At 42.1% G+C, this 16,834-nt stretch overlaps 1 protein-coding gene across 4 annotated transcripts; it reads right to left on the bottom strand.

Moving 5' to 3' along the window:
• Positions 1-358: 358 nt before the first annotated feature.
• Positions 359-16,327, bottom strand: foxn2a (forkhead box N2a). 4 transcript variants are annotated; one of them, XM_088385344.1, is made up of 7 exons: positions 16,144-16,327; positions 13,823-14,018; positions 7,419-7,996; positions 5,577-5,701; positions 5,276-5,325; positions 4,429-4,497; positions 359-3,725 (listed from the first exon to the last, which is right to left on the bottom strand). In XM_088385344.1, the coding sequence occupies exons 3-7, from the start codon at positions 7,980-7,982 to the stop codon at positions 3,301-3,303; spliced, it is 1,233 nt and encodes a 410-aa protein (XP_088241470.1). In that variant the 5' UTR covers positions 7,983-7,996; positions 13,823-14,018; positions 16,144-16,327; the 3' UTR covers positions 359-3,300. The 4 variants fall into 4 exon arrangements, with proteins under 4 accessions (XP_088241470.1, XP_088241469.1, XP_088241473.1 ...); XM_088385343.1 differs by lacking the exon at positions 13,823-14,018 and having other exon boundaries at positions 16,144-16,324; XM_088385347.1 differs by lacking the exons at positions 13,823-14,018; positions 16,144-16,327 and adding an exon at positions 15,929-15,986.
• Positions 16,328-16,834: the final 507 nt, after the last annotated feature.

Here is a 16,834-nt window from a genome sequence, read left to right as displayed (position 1 = left end):
TTCTGGCAGTCTGCCATGTTGGAAGAGTGAAAAAGACAAGTAGGATGAAGGCGGCAGTGTGTGGCGGAGGAGTCACACACGTGGTGCTGATCACAGATTGTGCAGTCAAAACACGACTAAAACAGCCAGACTTGGTGGGAAATATTTGCCAGCTGTGACATGCTAATGTGAAAACTGAAAAGCCTACCACATGAATGAGTAGTTATAGTTGAATAATGGGCTATGATTAGCTTCTACGAGTGCTCTGGTAACCACAGCAGGTGGTAACATTGATCAGAAATGTAGGAAGTGTAGACTGACTATTAATACACTGGTGGTGAACCAGAATAAAAAAATTAAAAAAAAGTGCTCACAGTGCTAAGAAGAACAGGTTTTTATTAATAGTTTTGTAATACCATATATAATGCAATTGCATATCTTTGGCGAAAATAAATCTTATAAACATTTTATCAACAGAGGTTAGCATACAAAAACCAAAAATGTGCGCCGGTCCGAAAGCCATGGCAGACACAAACTGATACTGGGCTGGCAGTTTTTTTGTTGTGTTTCTTTTTTTCTTTTTTTAAACCAAGGCAACTTAATCATACCCATACAGAGCTGCAACATAATTCAGAGAACCACATGACCGATATTTAATAAAAGCTGACAAGCAACAGAGCAACCGGTGTCATGAGTGGCGTTAAATTTGTGGCGGCCCAACATGGTGTATTGTTTTACTGAGAGCAACAGAACCTTCTTTTGACAAGTGCTACAAAAAGAATGAGTGAGAACTCTATCGGGATGGGGAACCTTTTTGTGCTCAGAGGCCAAATCAGGTTTTACAGTATCCTCCAAGGGCCATATCAAATTCAAGAATAAAACTGATCTTAAAATCAAACAAATGTTTCTTATCATATAGCACAATATAAATGATCTATTATTTGGATTGTGGGTTAAATGTTATGGGCTTCGTCTGAGGCCTTAATTGCTCTCGGACCGGATCCCCAGTCCTCAAAACGGGCTGAGGGTCTGCAACTACACAAGCAGCCTGGGGGACCGCATGGGTCTGCTCCAATTTTCCAGTGACAATCATAATTATTCACAAGTCTTGGAAGCATGACTAATGAGTGGCAGTAGTTTTTTTTTGTAGTTAGCTCAAGTTTAAAAAAAAAAGTACACATAAAGACAAAAATGTAAAATGATTAAATCAGAAATTCAACAACACAAGAGGGAAATGTGACATTTTGCACCACCCCAGTTTGTACATCAATTTTGGCAGCAAAAGAAAGGTTCTGTATGAATGTTGATCAACATTTTCTATCCAGGCTAACAAAAAGCAAAGAAAATCTGGCAGTCATAGTTAAATTTCCAAAATAAACAAAAATAAAAACACCCGCTCTATAGACAATTGGCAAAAATACTTAACACATGGAAAGAGGGGAAAATAGGCTGTATTGCTGTGAAATCAAAGCAGAACAAGAAAAAAAATACTTATGTGAAAAAAGAAATTAAATGTGCCTCGTCATTCTCCTTTCAGATGACCAGTGTTTGATGGCGTTTCCACCCGATAAATTAAAGTTATAAATAAGGTAAAGATTCACGAACAATTAATTTGTTCTTCTTTCACAGCAAAATAAGACCAGTGTATGCAAGAATTACTGTACGTCTGCAGCAGCAGATCCGAACCATAAAGTGGTCAAAATAAACCAAAGGATAGGATGTGTCCAGAGTCCACTTACTACATTTCCTGTTAAAGCGCTTCAGACACTTTGGACAACAAGTCGTGACAATCTAGAATTATATTGTGGCAACAGGGAAACATAGCAACCATGGCCCCTTGCAGTTTTACATCAGTGGCACAGTAAAATGTTTGGCAATGACAACATAGGCTATACTTAAAGCCACCAAAAACACATTGTGGCACTTTTGTTTTTTAAATATTATGTGGGATGAGAAGCTATTGTGCGCATTTTCCTCATATTGTTAAGGACTTTTGATTTGAAAAACCCAAATGTCAAATGCAGCTTGCCTTGTAACCTCCCACAGTGAGCCGAAAGTAATCAGCAGACAGTAAGCACCACATTTCACAGCGTGAAGGGGTTTTGTACTTCCTTATTTTGTTTTAAGGAGGAAGCGCAGCGAGAGGAACACGAGTGGCCGACCGGAAGTTGGGGTCAAATCACGAGAGCAGCTCACATCATAAGGATTCCAGTTATGTCCAACCGTGACTGTACCGTCGGGTTTATCGTGCTTTAAACAAGCTCGACTTCAACTCTCCCAAATCAGACAGGCATCCCGCTGGATTTTAACAAAAAATAAACTGCAGTAAATGGTGCAAGAACCAGTGGTTATTTAGCATCCCGCCCACAAGGGTCAAGCAGCATGGCCACTGTTTTTTCAACATAAGAGTAACTGACCCTCTTGTCTCACCTTCAGTTTTAGACTGAAGAAAACACACACAAAAAAAGGAAAAGTAGTCGAGGAAATCCGTTGCACACACAGCCAAGTGTGCCGTAAGTGTAAAACACTTGGATGAAAGTGATTGACAACAAGGCGAAGTGACAAAGTTTGCAAGTAAAATTTGGCAGTGGCAGAGTAAATACTAATTCCGCAATTTGCTAATCCTCATGTTTACGGCGTAACAAGACAATAACGCTATCTCATTCATTTGCTTAATTGCATCTTAACCAGCATATCTCTGGGGTGGAAAAAGTCACAATATTAAATGACGTGAAAAAGTTAAGGTTGTGGATTCATTATTGCATCTCTCTCTCAAGAGGTGTAGAGCACACGTTTTAAAACCGTGCCGTATTATTTTTTTTGTTAGCACAAAAGGGGAAAACGCGCAACACCAGGAGGTTAGATTTTGTCTTTTACAAACATGCACTCGTTCGCGTCATATACAGACTCACTTGGAAGAGGATACAAGTTTGAGGAGGAAGCATGCAACGCTTTGAGTTAGAAAAAATGTTTTCCATTTTTCACAGGAAAAAGAAAATCTTGAGTCACCATCGTCTATTTCGACAGAAGCAGGCAGGTCGTTTTGGATTGAGTCTGTTCTCCGTCGCTCAGCCCCCCCCAAATATGCTGTGACCGCCCCCGAGTTGCAAAAGTCTCATTATGGCTTCGTTCTCCTGTGTGAACAATACTATTGCCATTTGATTCATTGGACAGAGATATCCCAAACAAACAACGAAAGAGAGGCTCAAAACGGCCAAGACACGAGATGAGAAAAGGAGAAGGAGGCACAGCGGGACACGCGACTGGGGGTGGGTCAGAGGTGAGGGTTCACAGGGTCCAGAGTCTGATGAAGGGTTATCTTTATTTCCTGTTAAGTTTTGTGCTCTTGACATTGCGTTTGGAGCCCTCCGTGCAACTGCGTATACCCGCCAGGTGCAGCAAAGAACCAGCGGCTTCTTTAAGCTCCTCATCCAGCTCTGGCTTGACCTCACGCCGCGGCCTTTTGCCAGCAGGCCATTTGATGGCGGGCGGGCAGCGCTGCGTTTGGTTGACGCCCCTCTCATCCCAGAGGTCAGAGTCCTCGTCGCTGTGGAAGCCCTCGCTGCCAGCACGGCGGGACTGCCTGCGCTCGCAGCCTCCTTCATCTAAGGAGGAAAGGGAGGACGAGGAAGACCGGGAGGAGCAGCGCTGCAGGGCGACGCTGCTGTAGTTGTGGTCCTGCTTTGGATCACTGCTCACCAGGACCGAGTCGGGTCTGGAGAGGTCCAGTGGGCCGTCAGAATTGCCTGCCGAGAGCAGATGTAGCAAAAAGTGATGAGGGAAAACCAACAGTTTACAAGCCGCTTGCATCTGGCTTATTGAAATAATAAACTGTGCATTAAATACATTCTAATCAACAATGTGCAGCGGAGTTCCTCGATCGACTGGTACATGTAAATGCCGTGACGGGGGTTAAATCAGAGAATCTGAATCTTTGGAACTCCATTTTTACTGTTTGAGTTGGACTGAGTGAATTAACACTGCCCCTGGGAGTGGTGTCACAGTGGAAGTCTTCTTACATGTAGCTCAACTTGCCATAACTGACAACCTCATGTCCTCCTTCAGTAGACCACAGCTTAATTGAGACCAAATCAACCGTTGTCCATTTTGCTGTTGCCGTTTCACCTCACTTACTTCAACGAGTAATTAATCACCAATCAATGAAATTTCTAATAATCAATTAACCAAATACTATAAAGCACCTTCAAAATTCTAATAGCATTTCTATTGTTAATAACGATTATAATTTTTTTCAATAATCTTCTATCATTAGCCACATACCAAATGTCCTCACGTTAAATGAATCAAACATATACCATAGCATTATGAACACAGATGAGAAGTACGTATGTCCAACTGAATCAGCAGACAAATAAAAAACACTTAAAGCAATGAGGTGGATGTTATGTGAGGAGGGTGAACATATGGTTGCTTGTTGGATTCTCTTACATGGGTCAACGTGGTGCCCTGGGGCAGAGTTTAAGAGCATCATGGCAGTGGCAGCATCAATATCAGACTCTGGAAGAGGAGAGAACATGCATGACTGTCAGTGCTAAGGTGTGAGAGCAAGGCAGCGAGCGGGGCGCTTCGGTCCCTTTTAACATTGCTCATTTCCACCGAGCCGCAAAGTTTGAAAAGGGTCGCAAAAGTCATTGATTGATAAGCAAGGAATTTTTAAATCGGTAGTGTAAAATGCCAAATGCTCCTTGTTTATTTTCTTGGTTCTTTGACGCTAACGCCGTCCCAACCTGCCCGCCCCATGATGGAACTGCAAGCCATAGCAAGGTTTAACGGGTTCTGCGTACCACTTGAAGTGACCTAAAAATGCCGATGGAATGGATTGGGCAAAACAAATATTCATCAAAACAAAGCAGAGGATAAATACATGCCGCTGATAGGAAGAATGCATCCGATCTTCTCAGACCTGACAAAGTGTCTAAAAGCCTCATGGCTCACTTCTGGGGCTCTAAATTATTAATGATTACAGCAAGATTGAGTGCTCCACACTCAGCACCAACGGAAACTCTGCCTGTTGTCAAGGTTACAAATCTAAGAGGCAGAGTGAGTGGGGAGCTATAGCTGAGGCATCGAATGGACCACATGAGGCATCAATGACTTCAAAGTAATAAATCAAACTAAGAATTGCGAGGGGTGGGGAGGGGACAAGATGCTGGATGTTCTGTGACTGAAATGCACAAACGCGTCACAATTGCGATACATTGACAAGCACACTACGGTGGATTCACAAAGCTGTAAAGCACGTGAGCGTACAAAAACCAAGAGAGCTCTGCCTCACCTTTAAATGAGCAACCTTGCAGAAAGAGATGGCGAGGGGGTGAGGAGGCACTGCAGGAGAGATTAAAGAAAAAAAAGCAAAGAAACATCAAGCACTGTATCATACTTGAATTTCAAAAGTGTGCTTGAAGAACTAGCCACTGCTATAAAAGCCATCAAAATGACACCATAAAAAGCATCTTCAATTTCAAAGAACTAAGACCATTTAACTCGGAGTGATGGTCCGACTTGATGGTCTGAGAACAATTTCCTGCATCGTCACATCCTGTCACAATTTACTGTGGGGAATGAAGATAGGTCACCTGGGCGGGGAGGCGGGTGGTGTGCAGAAGGCATGTGCGGCGGGAAAGTGCTGCTTCTTAAGGGCTTGGATCAGGTTGGGGCGGTATTCTGGGTCGACGCACCACAGAGAACCTTTTCCACTGGCCTGCAATGATAGTGAAACATTGGGAGACTATCAAGAGTCAACATCCTTTATTTTACTCTGCTGTAAGCAGCCTCAAGAGGATCAATTACCTTAAGTGAATAAATAACAGTTAATTAGATAAATAAAATGTTTGACCCTGTTAATAACAACTAAACTTATTGCTGCTATCATTTCAAGTAACGGCAAACCCAAAGGAACACGGGCTTCCTTGCTTTGTTTATCTTGCTTCTAGCGATCCATGTAATGAGAGGACTCATATTTACTAGAAAGAATTATTTTGAGGCCAATTGTCCCCCTATAGAAAATCCCGCATTCATATTCAATCTGGTGAAAAACACACACTGATTGTCTCATTTTCACAGCGTTTCTTCTCGTGAACAAAGTTCCTCCACACGCTGCGCACACTGCTCCGACTGTCTGTTGGTGATGTGTGCGGGAGTGTGTTAACTGTCATATTATCTGATGGTGCTGTGTTGTTGCCCAGTCTGAGGGAGCAAGCGAGGGAGGGTGGAGAATAACCTTGACTCACATTACCAAGCCCGTCCCCGATGCAGGAAGAAGGAAATGTCTCCATGGCAACGGAAACCACCAGCCAGTGTCATGTGAAACTGCCGCTGATCTGTCAGCAGACGAAGTGCTCACACTGTGCACCTGCATGCTGAGCGACTTGCGCTACTCCGTGTTGCACCTCGCAGAGTGCTAACCTGCCCCTATCTCCTACGGTGGTGGAAAAATAGCACATTGTAGCTATGTACAGACCTGGCACTACGGGTTCTACTGGTCCAAACTCATACTGAAGCTCAATATGGCAACCATTGTGTCCCTATCTGGATCTACGTAACACAGTTTGTGTCACAAATTGGGCCAACACTGGATACGAGCAAACGTTCTACTATGGAGCATGAGCGCTCTACCAGCTATCGAGTCAACAACTATACTTATTTGTTGCTTAGAAAATCAAAAACTGATAAATTATTGCGTCACAGTTTGAATATCACAACCAGGCTTTTTTTTTTTCCATCATAGGGGACCAAGGCGTTGTTTTACTACACATTATGACTCACCGTTTTTAGACTTAACCAATGTCTCTTATCCTATCACACAGCAAGGCTGAATATTTTGTTTCTCTAACAGAGATTTGGTTTATTGCAGACCATAGCACCAGCACTCACTTCAATTTCTAGTGTCCCACTTAGCCACATGATTTGAAATAATCACCTTTTTGCGGACATAGCTGTCGTCTAAATCAAGTTAACTGGATTTAGATAGCCAAGAAAATTAAAATATTTGTAAATATACTGATAAGAGTTTTCTACATTTACTCGATCTACACTGCTTAATAGAGCGCCGTGATAAATGGCTCCTTAACAATCACTTTGCCTTGGGATGACAATGATACGAGGACTTTTCCAACCTTCATTCGCTCAATTTCTGGGTCTAGAGTTGCATACCTTGCGCATACAAAATACTGTGCTTTGTTTGCATTTCCTTTGTAGCTATGACCTGGATGAAATTCCAGTCTTATCGCTGTAGAGGCCATTATGTGGCAGACCTACATGTTTGTCACATCAGCCACACTATTTAGGGATTGCTGAATAAATTATTTTGGCAACTGAAATTTTAAATACAACATAACGTAACAAAAGCATAGTATAATGATGAGATCAAATTGGACCGTGCTTGACTGAAAGTGTGTAAAAGCTGCTTTAAGACATACCTTTCCTAAACTCCTTTCGACCTTGCGGAAGCATTTATTCAGGGAGAGATTGTGACGCACCGAGTTCTTCCATCCGGTGGGAGCATTGGAGAAGTAAGGGAAGTGCTCAAGAATCCAGCCATAGATTTCTTTGACGGGTAAAGATTTGCTGGGAGACTGCTCAATGGCCATGTAAATGAGGAGCGAAAAAGAAAAAGGGGGCTTGGACTTCAAGGAGTCCCGCTCTCTACCCCTACTGTGACTTGAGGCTGTGGACGAGGATGAAGTTCCCTGGTTGGATCCGTAGTCTCCTTCGATGTCAAAGAGAGGGCTCCCACTGGGTTGCGCTTCAGGACCTCCCAACGTGAAGTTCTGAAGCAGGTTCTCATGAAGCCAGTTGAGGTTGGTGAGTTCTTCGTCTTCGGCACCGCCGGCTCGGTCCACGCTGGTCGCAAGGGGGCTGGAAGCGCACTCCGCCTCGGGCAGTGTTCCGACTCCACAAACACCTCGAAGCCATGTCCGCTCTTCTTGCATACCCGGAATTTCCGTTTTCTTGTCTGGTGACATCCCAATAATTGGACCCATTAAATCAAAGAGGTCTGCAGAAAAAGAGGAGATTTAATCAATTAGGTTTCACATGATTAATCAGAAAGACTTTTAAAGTTGCCGTTACTGGACACATTGTCTTTCTTGGAGCCAAGCATACTTGTGGTCTTTCTTTTGCATCTCAACTGTACTTCCAAGCCATTCTCCTCCACGCTTGGCAAGGACGGAGAGCCTCTTAGCTCTCCGCCCCTTGACTTTAGCCAAGGACTTTCAATGAGATCCTCTCAAGCAACTGAGCGGACTTAAGACTCCACTTATTGACGCCCACCTCATTTCAGGCAAGACCCTGCTGCTCGTTATGTGTAAATGAGCATGAAACCCGCCATTGACTGCTGGAATCAAATGACTGCCTCCACCTTACTGCGCAAGGCTCGTTACAGGCTTATCCACATTATGCAAGAATCAAGTTGCAATTTGTCACTTTCAGGATTAGGAAAAGTGTACAGTCCTGGAAGTCTTCTTATTCTCTTACAATTTAAAGGAAATTTTGCAAACTAATGTAAATTACTGTAGATTGAACCAAAGTATATTAAATGAGACCTTGAAGCAACCAACAGTTTTCCATTCCTCGAAAGCACAATAATAAAAATGCCTTGGTAAAAGCAAAGTAGACATATTTTCCTTTAAATTGCTTGATCAGTGTAACAGTGAAAACAGCTGAAAAGGAAGCAATAGCTCTTGTTGCTTTTCACCGACAGCAGCAAAAAAATGTGTTTGGCTCAGTTTTTTTACAAATTCCCCATACATACAGGATTCAGGCTGGTAATGTGAAATTTGGCCTTCCCTGAAAACGTCAGTCGTATTGTGCCCTCCGTTAATATTAACATCTATTTTATGCTTGAATGTATTCCCCAAACAAATACAAATAAGCGCATTGTACGCTGGTGAAGCCAAGTGTACAAAGAGATTAATCTTGGGCTCAGCTCACAACAAGCTCTAAGTCTTGGGCGTCACCATGACAACCACGCCGTCCTTTCAATTAAGTGCAGAAATTTCACAAATGAGTAATCCATGCTGGCTGTCTCCAACATATTACAACACAGGAAATGCCGCAGCACCTGACTGTGGACAGCAGATGCTTCTTGAGTGCGGTGATGTGTGAATGTGAACCAACGGAGCCATGCAAGGGGACATAGTATAATCTGTCAGATAGGCGTTTCTTTTCATTTATGTGACAAGACAGGAATTGGGTCAGACCAAAGAGTGTTTGGCCGTAGAACGAGGCGGGAGAGAGAGTGTATGCACGTGCATACACAAGTCAATGTCAGCCAGTGGTAACAAGAATGAAAGAAAAGGGGCATTTAGAAAATTACCATTGAGCCCTTAATGAGTGTGATGGAACAAACGAAAATTACAATTTTCTTTGGATTGAATCATGGGTTATTCCATCTTTTAGGATTCTTGCAATGGATTTGATACCTCTGTCAAGCAGGCTTTTTTTTCAGCACGCATAGGATTGATCGATTGGATCTGTGCAGATTGCAGTTTTGTGATGCATCAATGTGTATTATTTATAAAGATGGGGAGGTACACTTCCAAGAATGCTATCATATAGTTTTGACGGGAACTTGATGATCATCTTTTATTTATTTATTCTTTATTTAACACGGTTATGAATTTATTTTGTTCAGTGGCTCAGTTTAAAACCCAAAATGTTCATAAAGTGAGGTAGTATTTCTTATTGAGAGGAATGGAAATGCAAATAATCCGTTCTGGTTTTGCTTTATCAATATGGATGTTTGGTTAAAATTAATCTAATAATATGTCTGAGTTTTTCTGCATTACTGTACTGTTTTTACTTTTACTTTTTACTCGTGATGCCTCAATCAAATTTTTGGGGTTCTGATCTGATGTTTTAAGGCATGTTCTTTCCAATACTGACCTCCCACACTTTTTTTTTTTTTTCACTTCAACCCTAAGGTGTGCAAGTCATTTTACAATATAGTGAGTAACAAGCTTCTAAAGCCTATGAGGAATATAACAATCATTCTTCTAAACATTTATGACTTAAAAGTAGCTGGTTTTCGAGTTTGCATATCTATCACGTTACTACCTAAGCTAATGAGTCGGCGGCCTGAGGACACATGTAGAAATCCTAAAATAGACTCGAAAATTAAAGGAACTGCTCCTACAAATTGGATAATTCTACTTACTGATAAACAGTGATGTCCTGATTGAGACTGCTCTTTCCAATCAACGGGTAATCATGGCATACGAATTACCTTACCCAAAACATTCCACTGACAGCCATTAAGGTGACAGTCAACCACGTGGCACAGGCATGGTGCCAAAATTGTGACTAAATTCTGTTGACATTTGTTTTCAAGAAGGAAAACCTGTTACTTGGAGAAGAAAACAAGTCATGGCCTGGTTAAAGAGTCAGAACACTGACCACTTTTCATCTTAGTCTCGACCTCCCATAGTTCCTGACTGGTACCTCCAAGAGGACTGAGATTTGAATGTAAACACGACTCTTTTCAAACCCCTTTAGAGGAAGGTCAGACTCCAACCATCAATGTTATAAGAGTGAAGCCAATGCGATGAATGGACCTTGCCTGTTGACTGCAGGTCATCGTTGAAAATACACCAAAGCTGGAATGGCGCTGACCTGATGGCTCATCTGCAAGTTAAAATAGCCCCGCGTGCCATGAGCCGCATCATATTCATGTGCAAACAGGCGGGGACGAACAGCAGGTGCCGAGGCAATTTTACCACCCCCCTTTCAAAATGCTCTTTTATCCCGTTAAGCACTTAGCCTATTCAAAAATGACACAAAGACACACTGCTAGCTTTAAGTGGCGGATCAAGCACACTGACGTGTCGCATGGACGGCAGAACGTAAACGGGAGACCACGGCGGCCCTGTCAGCGATGATCTCAGGCAAGCAGATCTGACTTTCAGGAATCAGTTGCCACGGCAGCCTGCGTGGTGAGGGAAGCGGTTGCGCTCATGTCTGTGCATGAAGAGAGAGCTGATGTGGGGAGATCAATACAGGCGGAAACTGCTGAGGACAGCAGTCTCGCGCTGTTCTCCACAAAACCTGTCTGACAAAGAGGGGCGGGAAAAGCGGCAGCCAACCTGGATGACATGCTGCTAAGTTCCAGTGAGTGCATACTTCACGCATAGTTTCTCATTATATAGCTATACAAGATAGGATTTTAAGGAAATTAATTTTAGAACCGATGCTTGCGTTTATAGACCGCTGAACCACACCCTGATCACGGCTACTAACTAAACCAGTCGACACAAACCAGTTCCACTTCTTGGTACACAAAGGTGTGTCGCAAAAACCCCAATGGCTGTTATTTGAAACCCTCCGTGATGTTTCAGCCTATCCTGTGAATAAAAACCTGAATTAGACGATTGGAGTGTAACGCTGCTCTGTATGCTTTAAAACAATCAGAGAGGGCTCCTCTCACGACACTTATGAAGTATACAATTTTATTTGGAAATAAAAATCTACTACGTAGATTAAAACAATCCACTCTGTGATGGTGGTAAGAGTGAATAAAAAAAGCTTGCTCACACACAAAGAAGCAGTTGTTTTGTCTCTTTCTCCACCCCCTCCCATTTCTAATCTCTCAATATTCACAACGCAACTACAGACGACCAGGAGGGAAGGAAACACCTCCTGCCCGTTGAGGAAGTCCATTTTCAGAGAGCACTCCGAGTCGGGCCAGCTCACCACCAAGAGTGAACTGGCGCAACAAGAGGGCAAACGTTTACACAATGCTAGCAAACACACGGGCCTGTAAGTCACACACAGGCAAACAAAAGTAACACAGGAAAGATTGAGTTGGGCACAGACTTTATAGTTTCAAACTGCACTTTGACTCTAATCAGAGGTTAGTTTTCCAAAGCACAGACAGACCAGCCTCCAAGCAAACACTGAAACCTTATCTCGAGGGTCACGCACCCGTCTCGTCTGGAAACCCTCCTCCCACCACAATCTCATACACCTCCAAATACCGCAAACAACGAGCATTGCCGTGCTATTTTCTTTTGGACTGTTGTCAGCTCGGGTCTACAGCCTTCCAAAAAATTCATCGGTTTGTTATTTATGTTTTCAACACGTTTGCATGTTTTGGTTTAAAAAACGAGGATAAAGATTTCTTTTTGTACTTTCATAACATAACATCTCCAGCAGTGCTAGAATAAGCAAACTAGTTGCACAAAAGCTGCCAAATCCTGCCTGGGTATAACGTCGCACTGTCAATTAAATAAACCCTGTTAATTACGCCCGGGGTGATGAGACAAAGACCCATTGTGTTTCTCTTCTTGCCTTCGACTCAATCAAGGAAACGGTCACATCACTGCTGTCAGTGAGGCGTGCCCTAATCAGCAGCGTCTCGCATCCACCAGTCAGGAAGAAGCGAGAGTGGAGGGGGATGAGGTGCTACTCCCAATCAAGTTATATGTGCATAACTAATGTAAGCAATCTGTTAAAGTCTAAATTGTAAAACTTTGGCGACGCACTTTTCTCGATGCTGGCTTTTGTCTAACATCAGAGTCAGCTTGCAAAGTGTCAGACGGAGATGATGATGTTGAATGATCCAAGAAAGATGGGACTGGTCCATTTAACATTACAGCACTCCTCAAGATTCAAATCTTTAAGTTATGACAATATAACGGGGAGCTGTAGGGCAGCCTGCAGCTTTTTAATACTTTAGTATTCGAGTAGCTTTTTATTGAATAAACTCATACAATCATTTTCAGAATCAATAATTTGAGTTTCCAAAAGCATTTTTTCTGATTATTCGTTATCAACTAATGATTGCTGTGTATTTGATATTGTTTAGTTATAAAAACAACTAAACAACAAATTAGAAAATAATACACCACATAAATTGTTGTACTTCAGTTATTGTTTTCCAGAGTAAAAGCTGATATTTATAAATGTCTTATTATGATTAAGATAAAATATGCCTGAATTAAACACAAAAGATAGTCGGTCTGCTTTCATGGTGGAGTACAGAAATCAAAGAATAGTTACTATGTTGCTAGGCTGAAATTAGAGGATTTGGACAATTTATGTTCAACAATGGCTCTGAACAATTTCTCGATTATTAAAGTAATTGACACCTCAAGTTGTTGAATTTTGGCACCTCTTGATGAATATAATTTGGCTTGGTTAAAGTGCAATTAGGAATACAAAAGAGAAAAAGCACTTCACCTTCATCCTAATGACGTACCGCCTTCATTTTTTTATTTTTTGAATTCACATTCAGATGCTTCTAGGCTTTCTTTTCCCCACATTCGCACATATTACACAAGATTAAAAAGTGAGCCAGCCAACAAGTGATGACCCACATAGTGAAGCTGGACAAGTATTTTGTAAATAATAGGGGCACCCAAAATGAGCAGACCTTTAAGTGTCTGGAACATGAAATTACTGCACTTACTCCTTTTAAACCCAGAATTGATTTATCAATTCTTTCAAGTGCTTTCAGTCAAATCCTTGCTTCAAATGCTGTTATTCACAAAACCAGAGGTTCTATAATAGTAATTTCTCTTTTGTGGCAATGTTTTGCACCTTTATATAATATACTTCAAACTCTTAAATGGTACACTGAATGAGAATTATCTGCCTTTGTAACAATTCCCAAACTCTAGTCAGTCATATGCCTTCAAAGCACATGGCGGATTTTAAAGGACGCAACCTTCCATTTACTTGGGGTCAGAGTACACAATACTGTGATAAGACTGATTACATGACCACACCACCATTTTGAACTGCAATTCCTATGGCACTTTAGCCTCAATAGGAACAACAAATACATAGTTTAGATTAGAGGATGGTGCTGAGAGTGAGCTCATACCGGTAGTGCATTTTGAAAATGTTGTCTCGTTGATCACATTTCTTCACACAATCCCCGCATCGGATGGAGTGAAATGGACCAACTGCTTGGAACAGTGAAACCAATAAGTATTCAACGTTGGGGGGTGGGGGGGGGGAATTGTGTGGTTTCGACAAGGGTTCCAGAGAAGTTTGTCGCAGCTGAGCTCAGTAGTGTTCTGTTGGAGTAAAATATCCAACAATGAGTGCTGTGTGACAGAACAGTCCAAACACAAATACAAAACGTGACTGTCCATAATCCAATCCAATTGAGCTCAAAATCAGTACGGTCTGGACTTTGCCCTAATCTAATGAATTCCGTTCAGCAAGTAGAGCCCATACCCCGACATCGGCTACGCACCAGCAAAATGCTGCATTTTGGACAAGATTTAAATATCTCGACAACTTCTTGCTTGAGCATGGTATTCAGCTTGACTTTTAACTGGCAAGAAAGAAAGCATATAATGGAATGCTTACTCGTGACACAAACTGCATGCAGCCTCCCGCACTTGGTCATAAAGAGCCAATCATAGCCCTTGATAAAATACAAGCAGTTAGTCGTTTGAATAGTTTGGGTACATCAGAAGCTTGCTCCCTTATAGAGCATATAGAGTATGAAATGAATTAAATACGGACAGAGATTTTGAAATGAAAACTAATATCCCAAGGTGTATACGGTGCTAGATTAATATAATAACCCCCCCATTATAATGACATTAGTTTTGTCATTGCTGTACGAGTAGCTAAAATATGTGTTCCATGATGCACTCAACAAAATAAAACTTCAAAGGTAAACTAAATCCAACTCTTTTTTTCAGCTTCCACGAAAATACAATGTGAAGTGTCTTCCATCTGGGTTTTCATTTTTAAAAAGCAGGCTGCTATTATGTTACCTAACAGAATCTGATTTGCAGTGCTGTCTTGTTAGTCTTAAAACTAACATCAACAATTAGTAATTTAACTTGCAAGTAAATGATTGAAGAACATCAATGCACTGGCAACATCTAGTGCAATCTCAATTTTTAGTACATGCTTTCATTTCAGTGCAAGTATTTTTAACTCCTAGTCACTACTGTGGCCTTGACTTACAGAAAGAATTAAATTTTGCTCTTGTTGTTACAGGGCTTGACCAATATTAAAGCTATTGAGCATAAGCAAAAGCAACATTGCAGAGTCCTATTTATAGTAACGAATGTTAGTAAAGTTAGCAGGCTCTCGGCTATTCTGGGGGGCAAGAGTACCAACCCTGCAAAGGCCTCGGTACATACAGACGTGGAATACATGCAAGGACTACAAACAACAATGAAGACAACAGATGGTTGTGGCCATAGAAACGCTGGCTATAAAGTAATGGCAGATTGATAACATCTTTTTTGTTCATTTACCTTTATCTCTCTTTTTTCTACATTTGATTTATCACTGGATCTTTAACAAAAGTCCGAATAACAACATTTCTTCTCCAAACACACATATTGCAAGGAGGAAATGTATGATGGTTCCAGCTAATATAATAATATAATATGAAGTACAGAGGCAGTAATACTACGTGGAACTAACATTTGAGCTCAGTATATGGGACAATCTTGTGACAAGACTTGACATCATGTGCTCAGTCAATGTAGCCTCACATTCTTTAGTCCTGTCGAAATTTACTGTTAAGTAACACTTCTGTCAAATTGAATAGCTGAGAGATTAAAGGTAGTTGTGAAAATTAACAGCGAGAAAGGAAAACAGTGGCTAATACATGATAAAAGAGGGGATGAATCACCACCGACAGTCACACACAACGTGGAATATGAAGTTACGCGCAGTGACGTGTACAATTACACAATACTTCCCGACAAACCGGACTCGTTACCGAGTAACTTATTACCGGTTAAAAATAATTTCCCCAACTTTACCAGAACTGAATGCGTTAGCTCACCCAGTACAGCAAACACGAAGCGAAATAGCCTTAGCAGCCACTCGGTAGGTCACTGAGGGTAAATCCAACGCTAGCGTTAGCAGGGAACAACTTTAAGTACTCTATCGATTTTATGTCGATAAACGTGACACGGCCAAGAATATGTGCTTAGTATAAAAGGCTGGCCACTTGAATGTTGGATCTTGGAAAGGAGAGGGGAAGTAAGGTTAGCTAACTGCCACATGCTGTCGCTTATTGTGCCATGCTGGCCGCTCTGAGCAAAGTCACTTGACCACGTTTACTTTTAGCTCGCTCCGAAACACACGCCTCGCAAACATGTTCCAAACGCACGCGGACTTAAGACAAAAACCGAGAAAGCAGGAGGAGGGTGGACTACTCACAATCATGTACGTCGGGTCTCGGTGTGGCGTGCTTAAAGACGCGACAGTACGCAGTTTATTCGGATGTCTGCCTCGCAGTCGCACAATGTCAGAGATCAGATCAGCAGCTGCTTCCTCCATGCACGCAGCGCGCGGATCACAGAGCGCACAGCAACGCTACCAAACCCCTAGCCGTCGTCATGGCAACACAGCCACTCCAGCCAATCACAGCCCCTCCCCTCCTATCTCCCCTGGCAACTGCCGCAGCGAAGGGGCTCCACGAGCGCGCACGCTATCCTATTTTGCATCGCCAAATGGGCTTTCACTTTTTTGTAAGCTCCCTTAAGGATAGAAAAATAGATTCAAACATATGAGAAACAGATATTCTTTTAATAACGCACGACTGACGGTGACGTAGACGCCGGAAGGGTTGTCAGAGGGCGTTTACACGGAATGTTGTTTAGGCTAAACACAAACACCTCTGGGCGGAGAGAGGATGTCACCACACCCACCACCGTGGACCCTCAGCAGGGCCCCACCTAAAGTAAACCGTGATACTCAGAAGCTAACCAGACAAACACATTCACTGATCACATGCTGCGTAATACCTATTTGAAAAAAAAAAAAAACTTTTATCGTTTGTGTCAAGTTTCGTCTAATATTTTTTGAGTTGTATGGTGAGATGTGGGTTTAAGCATTGATTATGTAAATG

The sequence above is a fragment of the Syngnathus floridae genome, chromosome 9 (genome assembly GCF_059516105.1).
Source record: "Syngnathus floridae isolate MCC-2025c chromosome 9, RoL_Sflo_1.0, whole genome shotgun sequence".
NCBI lineage: Eukaryota > Metazoa > Chordata > Actinopteri > Syngnathiformes > Syngnathidae > Syngnathus > Syngnathus floridae.
Note: the sequence above shows the minus strand (reverse complement) of the source record. Positions and strands in the feature narration are given on the sequence as shown.